Source organism: Petromyzon marinus, chromosome 9 (assembly GCF_048934315.1).
Source record: "Petromyzon marinus isolate PM22_M1 ecotype Great Lakes invasive population chromosome 9, UKy_Petmar_22M1.pri1.0, whole genome shotgun sequence".
Taxonomy (NCBI): domain Eukaryota; kingdom Metazoa; phylum Chordata; class Hyperoartia; order Petromyzontiformes; family Petromyzontidae; genus Petromyzon; species Petromyzon marinus.
Window position 1 is genome coordinate 3,483,384 of NC_133675.1, and position 12,342 is coordinate 3,495,725.

The window sequence follows — 12,342 nt, forward strand, 5'->3', positions numbered from 1 at the left end:
AACCGACTTTTTTTTAAAATTGTCATAACGAGAATGAGCCAGATTGATTGAAAACCAAAGTTGTGTGCGGTAATTGGTGACCTCGCCGAGACCGCATTAGATTCATCTGCTGCTGAATGTGACAGACACAGCACGACATTTGTTTAGAATGTTGACGGCTGTTTTGGGGCAGGACAGTCGCGGCAGAGTTTACGAATGCGAGTTGCCGCTAGGGGGCAGGAGAATGACTTCGCGTCGTAGCAAGAGATCCAAGAGATGAGTGTTGAAGAGTGCCTTCGAGATAAAGGTACACAATTCTTCACGGCCCGTGGTGACACCGCACGGCGGTGAGGGTTGGATGGGGGGTTGTCTTTTTGTTTTGTACCGCCGGAGCGAGATTCGTGAGACTCGCGTGTCCGCGTCTAATGCGTGAGAGAGACCTACCATTCATCTGCGGTCGTGCCAATTAGATCATCGATGCCTGTGGAGTGGGTCGCCAAGTACAGTGCTGGGTTAGCCGTGATGAACGTGCGGACGCTTGGCTGGGCTTTTGTGAGATGGCAATGCCACGTGCATACTGTAACTAGGTGCGAATGGCAAATATTGGTGGGAACAGTTGGTGATCGATCCAGCTACGTCTCGTATGCTGGCAGGTGCGGGATAGCTAGTGCCTATAAGCTGGGTGAGATAGTGCCGCTGAAAAAAAACACACATTGTGAAGGTGTAATGGAGTATACAGTACTGGGTTGAGACGTTACATCTGCAGCCTTTTTGTAAACCCACTGCGGGATGAGGGCCTCCCCGTACACCGTGCGAGTTATTTGACCGTACACTTCCATCGTGCTCGTGAAGTGTGTGGGTTGGCCAAGCATAGTGCAGGTTTATCCTCAATCTTCTCCTGCTTCCCAACACACGTTAGCACTAGCAACAGAACACACTTGCGTTGTTATCTGGCGTTTCATACACCGTGACTAACGAATACATTCGATGGCTCGCTTGTGGTTGTCTTGGTTAGGAACCGTGGCGCCTTACAAAACACTTGGCTGGGCCCAGTGGCTGAAGCAGGTTGTACAGTGTACACAAACTGCACGGCTCTAGGTACTTTGGCATACAAGCAGTGCTCATCAAAGCACGATTCAGATTTAACGCTTCGAAGCGTGCGGCGAATTCGATTTGGGTCGCGATTAGAATAAAAAACAACACAAAGTCGATTATTCGTTGTTTTGCGTGATGCGCATCGCTTGTATGGGGAGCCCGCGTGACTCCGCCTTGTTTTGTAGTTTTAGTTCGCACCCTTCGAGATAGACGTAACGTGCACACCTAATTCGCATACTCCATAATAACAAAACAAACCGATGCGTTATTGTCACTGTAATAATCGATTAATCGAATGTTGATATGAAGTTCTCGGAAGCTTGCAGCCAATGAACGCCTCACAACCTCCCCCCCCAGTAAACAAAAGCCTCTCGAGTCGATGAATGATGGTGATTCGATTCCATATCACCGATATATCTGTGCTGATATATCGGAGTAGGTGTCGACGTTGAGCCCATTACATTCGACGCGATACTAAACTATGGGTCCTGACACAACGATATCGTGCGCCATGAAACAAACAAACGCAAACCTTTCACTAATCGACAACAAATCGATATCATTCATTGATTCCAACCACCAACCAGGAAGAGAGAAACCCCAAAATTACAAAAATATAAAAACCCAGAACCGTTTCTCCGCTCGGCCAATCACGCGCCGCCTGGCGCCTTCCCTCGCTCCCCCGCGCTTGCCGCCGCCGGCCAATCGCGTGCCGAGGTGGCTCAGCCCCCCCCCTCCCCCCGGCCAATGGGAGGCGTTCATTTTCGCGCTCAAGCCTGGGGATCCGGATCCCTGCCGAGCCCGGCGGATTCTCGGTGTCACCCGGAGCCCCCCCCCGAACCCCCGGACCCCGGTGTTGGTGGTGGTGGTTGGTGGTGGTGGTGGTGCCCAGGTGTCCCCGGTCACCTCCCTCCTCCCTCCCCGTGCCCAGCGCAGCTTCGCTCGCCTTCGCCGGTAACCGGGGAGGAGGAGGAGGAAGAAGAAGAAGGGGACCTATCCGAGGGATGTGAAAGGGAGAGGGAGATGTGGTGGGTGGCCGAGCAACGGTGGAGAGGTGGAGAGGTGGTGGGGAGGGAGACTTCCACATGGAGTCCGCTGTCTCATCTCACGTGGGGTTGTCTTGGGTGATGAGTGGGAGATCCCTCGGAAATTAAGGAGACCCCCCCACCCCCTTCCGGAGTTTTGATTCCCGTGTGCTGTGATGTGTGCACCTCGTTCTGGCTCGCTCAGTGGGTGTTAGGTGATGGCTTGATCCTAGTGAGGTTGGAAAGCGTGTGGCTTGTGGTGATGTTACTACTGGTGTTGTCATGGTAGTGATCATGGTGCTTGTGGATATTTTTGGTGGCGTTGATGTGGGGAGCGGTGGAGCAGCGGTTTGCGCGCTGCACTACGAACCCGGTTACCCGAGTTTGTGATTCCCACTCACGGCTAACACGGGTGACGATTGTCTGAACTGGTCCTGGGCCTCCCCTAGATCAACTCTGCAACAAATGAGTACCTGGTGCGCTGCGTAAACATTGCCACAAGGGAGACAAAGGCGGCCGGGCGTGGTGTTGGCCACCCACCCCCTCGTGTGCTGTGCCGGCCTTCATAGGGTGCTCGCCAGCAGCACTTGCCCCAACAGTCTGCTCAGGCTATCGGGGGGATCTTCGAGTGATTTTGGTAATGGCAGTGATGCTAATGTGCTTGGGCAGTTGGTGAGGCCGATTGTGGTGAGGATGGTGATGGTGGTGAGCCTGTGATGTTCGTGCAGGTGGTTCAGCAGGTGGCAGACGTTTCAAAACCCGAGAGGTAATTTGGCTCCATCCACCGAGCCAAATTCTGCTTTATTAAAGTCGTATTTGTTATATTTTCTAATGAGCGGATTCGCATTCAAGAAGAAATAAGAGTTCGAGTGAAAGGGCTAAAATTGTTGAAAGTCAAGGCCGCGGACTATATGATGACCGAGGAGGCTGTGGGGTTGGAGTTCAAGGGTTAATGGATTTCGGGGTTCATTTCAATTAACCCTGAAAGACGCTACACGCTGCCGGAAATTAGTACAAACACAACACGGTCTTGTCAAACGTTTCGGATTGTCCTTGGTGCGTGTCCGCGTGTATCGACAACAGTGTTGTTATACATCTGTTTAAATAATAATGATGATGATCTGAAGGGTCTTCGCCCGCCATGTTACGCGAGGCGCACGAAACTCGGGCCCGGAGTGAAGACGAGAGGGAATCGGACTTTTACAGGAAGCGGGAATCGCATTCCAATTAACGAAATTACAATTAACCACGGCACAGAATGCGGAACTTCAGTTTCGTCGTTTACGTAGAAGTTAAGGTGGCGGGAAGGAATTGGATTAGGCCAAAACCCAAAAAAGAAATTTCACTCGCTCGATTACCAAGCTGTTTTTTGTTGTCGCATGAAGTCCCAATCAAACAGTACTATAACCGAATACAATAGTTACAATTGATTTGTACTGTTTTCCAGTACAGTGTAATATATCTGATTACAGCTGCCCGAGCCGTGGGGCCTTGACTCATAACCGACCCCCTTCAGCACGCGCCCCATTGCCCAATCTATCCGGTAACGGTGCGTATCCAACCCGGCACGTAATTCTTTATATTATACCGTGCTATATATACACACACCCCAATTTTATTTAAACATCTTAATGAATACAGCCACTAAACCCTTTGAGGTAAGCCCAGGAAACCAAGCCCATCCCTGGCAGGCCGGGGTCGGAATGGATTAAGATGAGAGGGCCACCCTCCATTGCCGGGCCAGTTTTAAAGTAGCACGTCCGGGCCGGTCGAAATTGTCCCGCGGGAAAAAAAAATAAATTAAAAACGACCGGACAAACATGTCGAGCGAGCAGCCATGAAACAAAATGGTTGCACGGGCTTATTCGCTTTTTTGCACAGCTCTTGGGGGGGGTTTTTTTAGTCAAAGGATGGACGGGACCACCCCCCCCCCCCTGGTGCGGTCCTTTTGTGTGGGTGGCAGCCGGCCGGCATTTGGACGTGATGCGGAGAGGGGAGCCCCCTGAAGGACTTGAAGCTTTAGCCGAGGTACTATTAGCTCCTCTGCGATCCGTGGATCCAAAATCCACTATGTTTTTTGCAAACAAAGCTAAAACTGGGTTTGGTGCTATGGCTGACTGGACGGATGCCTTAACATCGATTCCGTTAAGCTGCGTTCACAGACTAGAGAAATATAATATGGCAGATTTGCATCGTTCGTGAAAAAATGACGAGCGAATGAGCAGCCAGCTCGCCGTTGGGCCCATTTGTGGCGGTGCCATATTGTTTGATGACAGGTGAAGACCTTGACGTAAACGTGCCATTGCCGTCGGCTTTAGCAAACCAATCAGGCGGTGCGTGAGTGATGGAACGTGACTGGTTTACCTTATAAGTCTACTGCATTGAAACTTGTACGCGTCCTGTATGGATGAGCTTGGCACTGTTTAAGCTACAGGTCCTACGAGGCACTCTTCATCCTAATGCTTACCATGCACTTCTGTTGTTACTTTAGGGATCAATGAGGAGCTGCGCTTGAGATGGAGCAACGTCATATAATGGGAAACGTTCTTCCGCTGTCTGAGGAAGGCAAACGCTCTGCGTGTGCTGCGGTCCCTGTGGGGGGGCCCCGAGCAACCCGGGAAGGCTGCGTGGCGGCCGGGGCTGCTGGGGCCACCATGGAGGGCATTGCTGGCCCGTGGGGCCTCCCAGAGGAGAACGGCAGGCCTATGGGCAAGGTTAACGGGCACTGCCCACTGGTGGCTCTGCAGCAGGCGGTGGCGCAGATCCCCAATGGAGGAGAGATGGAGAGCGACCCTCCGGGCCTCACTGTTGGTGAGCCTGCATTGCTATCATTTGAAAAGCCTTCCACAGTGCAACGTTGTTCTTTAAAATAGTATTTTAAAGAAAGTGGTGTTGACATGAAAAAATATAGACATTCATATAACACTGTGGTGTACTAATCTATGTCTGCAACTTATGCGTGATAATTAGTTAACAGTTAAAGGTGAAAGTAACATTCAGCCTTAACAACATGGAGCTTATGGACCACTAATTTCCAGGCTTTTACCTCTTGCACCACCAGGTATAGCCCTTCAGCATTTGTTTAATCGGCCATCCCCTTCTGACAAGTTGCAGAACGATGAAAGCGGCCCAGAGTTTGTTGCCTAAACGAATGTTGCTGGAAAACATTGGTCCAAAAGTCCCATAGGCTTATGGTGAAACACCCTTGCCTATTATTATTTTACCCACAATCCACCAGGGCAACACATTACACTTTGTAAATTTAATGCGTAGGATGTAGTAGTGGAGGTTTCTAAAACGTGGTGTGCGTTGATAGTATCTTCCTAGTGAGCACCTCCGATTCGAATGGTTGACTACGTATGGTGCGAAAGAAGTTATAGATACATGCATAAGCTCAGCTTCTTGCCTTCCCCAACAGTGGCTGGGTGCCAGACCCCGCCTCACTCGCAGCCCACGCCAGAAAAAGCATCCGGGTCCCCAGAGATCAAGCTGAAGATCACGAAGACCTACTTTAACGGAAAGGCCTTATTTGAGTCCTCACTGTGCGGGGATCTGGTGGTGACACCTGAGCAGCCTGGCCAGCAGCAGCAGCCGAAAGAGAGTTCGGCAGCTACGGCAGCAGACGTCAAACAGTCGACGTTGCTGCGGACTAAGGGCCGGCCACGTAAGCTGCAGCCTGTGAAAGGTCCACCTGGGTCGGGTACATCGGTACCACCCGTATCGCACTCTGTGGGTGCGTGTGTCCTGCCTGCACGGCCGGTGCATCCCTCAACCCCGCCGTTGCCCACAACTCCTCCCTTGTCTGCCGACAAGCCACCTGTTCTCCTGTCGCCACAAGAAAACAGCGTGAGTTTTTATGGGGTTTTTTTTTGCTGTTTTTGTATGGTCATCTTGGAATGCAATGTCATGCTTAAAGTTTGCTGTCAAAGAAGTTGAGTAGGTCTGTTAAAACATGTGAAAGGGTATAAACCAGGTTTATTTTTTGTGAATAGGAAAATGAGTGGTCATTACCAAATTAATATTTCCCAGTAAATCTCAATCTGTGATTAAACTGTGAATGACTTTATATGGTTATAAAAAAACACGTTAATAGTATTCCGGATGAAATTCCCAAATACAATACCATCCTGAAGATGGCAGTCCTGCCTACGTGGATTGTCATGTGTGCATGTTGTGGTTTGGGACAGTGTAAGTGTGATAAATAAGTGCAAGATATTAGTATTCCCAGTGACTCATATTCCATATAATTTGCACCATTTAAATTTAGCAGTTGTCTCATGTGGGTTTTCTTTATGGCCAGCTCAACCCAAAATTAACGTGTGGTGCAAAGTCTTTGCATCACTCGTGCAAGTTTGCTGGCACACTGATTATTGAACATAATAGCTCCTTGCTGAAATAAGTAAGGAGGCAGCAAGGGTTGATGTGGCGTGTGTGCAGGACCTGTATTCCATCGGAGATGTGGTGTGGGCCAAGATCAGCGGGCACCCGTGGTGGCCCTGCATGGTGTCCTGTGACCCCAAGTTGGGCATACACATGCGCGTCAAAGGTGAGCACCCCATAATAGTCAAGGAATGCACTTAAATTGGAGATGTCGGCACTCTTGTTTTTAAGACTTTAAATGTTGTATCCAACAGATCTTTTTCACATATATTTGGCATGATGGATAAAGGAATGTACATACCGTTGTTTTTGACATTTGTCACATTCCAAAAATATTCTTGTAGACCGCAGTTTCTTAATTATGTGTTATGTTTAAAATCCACTTTGCGATTTTTTGTTTGCAAAGATGAGGGCTCTTTATCTTTGAGTCAGTTATGAGCTGTTTTAAAGATGACAACATCAAAGGTGTTCTGAGTGTTCTTGTGGCAATGGTACAATTATACCGATGATGTTTTTTTTACCAAGCAAAGTCTAGGCTGGAGCAAATCGTATGCAAATCCTTATATTACATCATACAAACAACAGAGAGAAAGAAAATACAAAAATTTAATTGATACTCCAGATCATCACAATTGTCAACTCTTCCCCCACCCCCCCCCATACTCTCCCTCTTGGATCCCTGGTACAATTCCCGCTCAGTAGGGCAGGTGAAGTCTTTCACAAGGCAGTACCATGTGCAGTTCTTCGGGGAAGCCGCGGAGCGAGCGTGGGTGTGCTACCGCTCCCTCGTGATGTTCTCCACCAGGGAGCAGTACGAGCTGCTGGTCTCCGAGCTGGCTAAGCGTACGTCCTCGGCCAGCGAGAGAACCAAGGTGAATCCTCTCGTCCGCCCTCACTCTTCATATTAATGCTGTCATTGTATTGCACAGACATGAAATTGCACGCAAGAATGGTGACGTGTTTACATTTGTGGTTTTAGGTGACTTTAGAGTGTTAAGTTTCACGTGGCAGCGGTGGAGGAGAGACTCGTGACATTAAGAAGTGCCAGGTAGCGAATACGGCAGTTTTTTCGTGTGGATTGCAGTTGTCTAGGAGTCATTGTGGTCTGTTAAGCCCATGACACTTGCGTATGTCCTCCAACCAGCAGGCCTTTACCATGCCATGTAGTCTTAAAGTGCACTTAGCTTGACACAAGTGCTGTGGTGACATCTTGGAAACTTGGTGGCAAGTAGCAGCAATTGTAGTTGTGTGTAAATGTAATGTTGTTAATCATTTACTGTGTTGCTAAGATGACGTTTGTGAAAGGAAATGCAATATTATACGCAGAAAAATGTCTAATCATAGTGATGACAGCTGACTTGACCATCTATTAGAAAAGCCCAGCATTCCGTTTGTCCGTGAACTAAATGGTAAGAGCCTTTCAGAAGGCCTTAATCAAACATTTTTAGAAAGTGGATCCCCCCCCCCCCTCGTTGTGGGGGTAAAAAGTTGATTCAACAGGTTTACAACAATTTTTGACACCCTCCTCCCCCCCAAAAAAACATTCACTCCCCACATCCCCCCACCCCCAAAAAAGAAATGTCTTTAGTAGGCATATGTTTACACACCCTACATACAATAGAGCCCAGATTTATTTTTCAGGCATATATGCCTTCATCTGTCCTGTTCCCACTGTTCAGACATGTCTCAGTCTGACTGGTCTGCTTTATTTGGTCAGGGCTGGTGGTAAACAGGTGTTGCCCTTTTTTAAGTAGTACTGTGCATCAGTACTAGTGAGTAAAATACCTTCACTGAATTTTTTTTTGCATTTCTCTTTGCATCAGACACTTCAGAATTTCAGGAAATCAAGAGGACCTATTTGGTGCTTGGGAGACTGACTAATCCCGCAACCAGTATGATTGATAATTATTGTTTCATTCATTATCCATAAAATACATAATTTTCCATTTATTGAGCATTTGTTTAAAGTTTTGATAATTGCGGTCATGGATGGAGGGTGAAATAAAAAATATCTAAGGAACTTTGATGTACAACCCAGTAGTATCTGCACACATGGTGGGGGGGGGGGGGGAAGAAGAGGACATCAGTGGGGGCGATGGGCGAGGCTTGAAGTGCCGAGAAGTCCTCCGTAGGAGCATCACCCTCTCTTATGACTTCGTAAATTATCATGGAAGATGGTTAATTGGCAGTATAAATATACCATTCACTCCCAAAGACCAGTTCACTTTTTTGGACCTGTGATTTGCAATTGTATAAGTAAAGCAAACCATCAACTTTTTTCAACTTTAGCTCACCAGAAGGCCCGTTCGTCGATGGAGTTAAACATTTTATCAATGCTTTTAGTAATGATGCGGACACTTGTTTTTTATTACCCAAAATCCACCAAGGGAGCGCATATTTTTATTTACAACGTGCGTGCTTTTCGGAGCCGGGTGAGCAATGGCTGCTGAATCTTTTACTACATGTGTGTGTCGTGTTCGTAGTAGTGTCGCGGTTAGCGCGCTGCGCTACGAACCCAGCGTGTCGAGTTTAATTCCCACTCACGACCTACACGAGTGACGATTATCTGAACTGGGCATGGGCCCCCTTAGGTCGACTCAGCCTCAAATGAGTACCTCGTGCAGTGTGTAAACATCACCACTGGGAAAACAAAGGCGGCCGTGCGTATCATTGGCTACCCACCCCCTCGTGTGCTGTGCCAGCCTTCATAGGTCCTCGCTGTAGCAGTGCTTGCCTAAACAGTATCCCAGGCTATTTGGGGGATATTTATGTTTCGCGCACTCACTGCAGATCTTGAAGCCGATGGCTTCGCGCGTGCGGTCTCAGTGGTTCGTGGGCGTTGCTGAGGCGGAGGCGGCAGCCGCCCTCTGCCGCGAGGAGCGGAACGAAAAGTTCACCTTCATCTACTTCGACGTGAAGCCCAAGGATATGGGCCACCACAAGGGACAAACGCCTTCCTCGTCACGAAAGCGAAAGTCAAAGGACTCGGTGGACTTCGAAGTTGACGCGGTTGATATGCACGACAGGAGGAGTGAGTTAGACAGGTGAGAAATATGGTTTATTACAAACGCGGTGAATATGTCAATGAATTGTGACCGCCTCACCTCATGTCAAATTTCACCTTGCTGTTGAGGATGTCAGATGGCTCGAGGGTTTTAATAGTGTCAGAATTGAGAGCTGATTAAACTGGCTTCTCAAATGTAAACGTTTGATGGTATCACCAAAACCATCATTGAGTTCAACATGTTCCAGTTCTTAGAATATTGTAAAGTTTCAGTTTGAGTGCCATGCTACAAATACGTTTGTAGTAATGCAATTGAGAAGGTGAATGCACTCGTGTGGTTTATGGGGAATCAAAGGGATCTCCGAATTAATTCTGTGATATAAGTTTTCAGAGGCTGTTCTCTAACATAGGGTGATGTTACACTCAGTTTTTTTATGGAAAAGAAAAAAACTCCATCTCAGAATGTGATGCCAATAGAACAATATATTTTAAATACTGACCTACCTATACATATATACTCTTAAGTATCATGTATTTAGACTTTCAAGATGCAGTGTTTAAGAAGTATGTATCAGTAATTTTTTTGGCTTCTTAAAATGTGGTGGTAAAAGGTACATATGTAATTACATAATTAGAATGTAATAGTTTCCTTTTAAAACATTATTGAAACTAAACTAACGTTAAACATTCCACCACGATTCTACATAAGTTTTAATAATGTGGAACAACGATGCCATGGATGCGTAGATTGTGCTGCCTCCCACTCAAGTGGCAGTGTTAACCTTGATGTCATCTTCTCATCCTCCCACCGCAGGAAGCTGGATGATGGAAGCAGCCTGACGGCGGCTTCGGTGTCCGGGCAGGAGCGTGATGATGTTGGCAATGACGAGGTCAGGAGGGCCCGGGAGCACACGAATGGGGCTGGCGGCGGGGGAGGCCTCACGCCGAAGAAGAAGCGTGGCATCAGGAAGAGTGATGCCTCTGCTGCCCAATTCATTGTTTTTTGCCAAAAGCATCGCGAACAGGTAAACTAATGCCCTGGCTCTTAGCCTAGAAAATAATGTGGCAGTGCGCAGTTGGCATCGGTCTATTATTATGTAATTGTGTACATTCATAAGCGCTCATGCTATCATTATCTTACATATGAGGTTAACTTTAATTCACGGGCAAAATATTTTGCACGCACATTTTGACATGCTTTCTCACTTCCACCAGAGCTCCAAGAACAACAAGCCTGTTGAGAGCTCTGTTTTCAGCCTTAATTCTCATTAGCCAGGGAGATGGATATACATTACATAGCAACACATTCCTCACAAGGATGGTAACATGTAGCCCTTCATCATGTTGGTCAATCCATCTACCTCAGCTGTGTAGCCCTGATCTTGGTGCTCTACCATCTTATGACCCTGAATGTCGAAAGTCCTTCACATGCTTTTGTTGTGTTTGCATGTATCCTGATGCATGGCCTGTGTGTTTGTGCACACTCATGTGCTGTCTTCCATCCTGCCCAGCTGGTGCAGGAGCAGCCGGAACTGTCCCCAGTGGAGGTGGAGGAGGCGCTGATGACGCAGTGGGAGGCGCTGACGGAGAAGCAGCGCGCGCGCTACAAATCCAAATTCGCGAGCACCGCTGGGTCAATGGTGCCTGGCTCGTATCACGCCGCCACGTCTGGCATGAACTCGCCTCCCAAAAAGAGAGAGTCTGCCTTGGTCAAAGGTGCCCAACCCCCACAGCTGGTGCAAATTCAGTTGCACAATTACCAAAGTATGTTTTCAAACGCCATGTTATGTTTTTCCAACTTAACCAACATTCTTCTGTTAAAATACAAATTAACTGGTTATTTTATTATTTCCCTTCTACATGACTTTACCGAAAGAACCAAGAATATGGTTACAAGCTGTTCATGCCATGTCACTTACAGAGCTCATTCAAATAAAGTTTGAGATCTTGTATGTGCGCGTGCATGTTCCTGGTTTGTGGTAGTGCAGCGGTGAGCATGCTGCGCTATGAACCTGGCGAGACTAGTTTGATTCCCACTCACAGCCAACACTAGTGACGATTATCTGAACCTGACCTGGGCCTCCCCGAGGTCGACTCAAGTCTCAAATGAGTACTTGGTTCAGTGTGTAATCATCGCCACTGGGGACACAAAGGCGGTCGGGCATGGTGTTGGCGACTCACCCCCTCGTGCACCCTGCTGGCTTTCATAGGTGCTCATTAACAGCACTTATCTTTAACAGTCTGTTGAAGGATATATGGGGCATCTTTGTTTTTTGTCCCTGGTAGCACAGCATGCTGATTTTAAAGCCCCTCAATGTCACGTGGGACTTGTTTAGCAATAATGAAGAGCGTTCAGCATGTGATGACTTAATTGGAATGCCAGTGACTGGTAAACGTGGAAAAGCTGAACCATGTTGGCTCACAATAACTCGATCTGAGAAATACTGCAATAAAAATAAATTGCGATCAGGTTTGCTCGCAATGCTCATTCTTCTGATGGCATTTACCCAGCTACCTTCATCACTGCCACATCGAACTTGTGCTTAAGTACGTGCATTTCTCCACACAGCGGTGGAAGCGGAGAGCCAGTCCTCCTTGCTGCGAAGGCCCCAAGCGGGAGAGTCGGGTGTAGAGGAGAGTGTTCCTCGCAAGAGGGTACGCAAAGAGCCAAAGGTATATGCAAACCTGTTGCCAAGTAATGTATGGACCCCCACTTTGTTTCAGCCCGGTCTATAATTGTCTTAGTGCAGAACACGGCTGCACAATGCCACACAAAGCCTGCACTGTGTAGTGGTGTCTGGAGTTAATATAAAAAAGGGTCAGGGCAACGAGTAATCTATGACAGAGACGATTTTGTGT

The 12,342-nt window shown here is 47.8% G+C and overlaps 1 protein-coding gene across 11 annotated transcripts in view; it reads left to right on the forward strand.

The window, feature by feature from the left end:
* The first annotated feature begins 191 nt into the window (after positions 1-191).
* The window catches only part of LOC116940694 (histone-lysine N-methyltransferase NSD2-like), a 34,191-nt gene continuing 22,040 nt past the window's right edge, over positions 192-12,342 (forward strand). For 4 of the 11 annotated variants that reach the window (XM_032950838.2, XM_032950843.2, XM_032950845.2 and 1 more), the window contains exons 1-9: positions 1,856-2,102; positions 4,591-4,910; positions 5,518-5,945; positions 6,537-6,645; positions 7,179-7,351; positions 9,270-9,523; positions 10,298-10,508; positions 10,995-11,199; positions 12,053-12,156. In XM_032950838.2, coding sequence (XP_032806729.2) covers positions 4,616-4,910; positions 5,518-5,945; positions 6,537-6,645; positions 7,179-7,351; positions 9,270-9,523; positions 10,298-10,508; positions 10,995-11,199; positions 12,053-12,156 — 1,779 coding nt within the window. In that variant the 5' untranslated portion in view covers positions 1,856-2,102; positions 4,591-4,615. The other 7 variants (XM_032950842.2, XM_076065824.1, XM_032950840.2 and 4 more) reach the window with 6 other exon arrangements.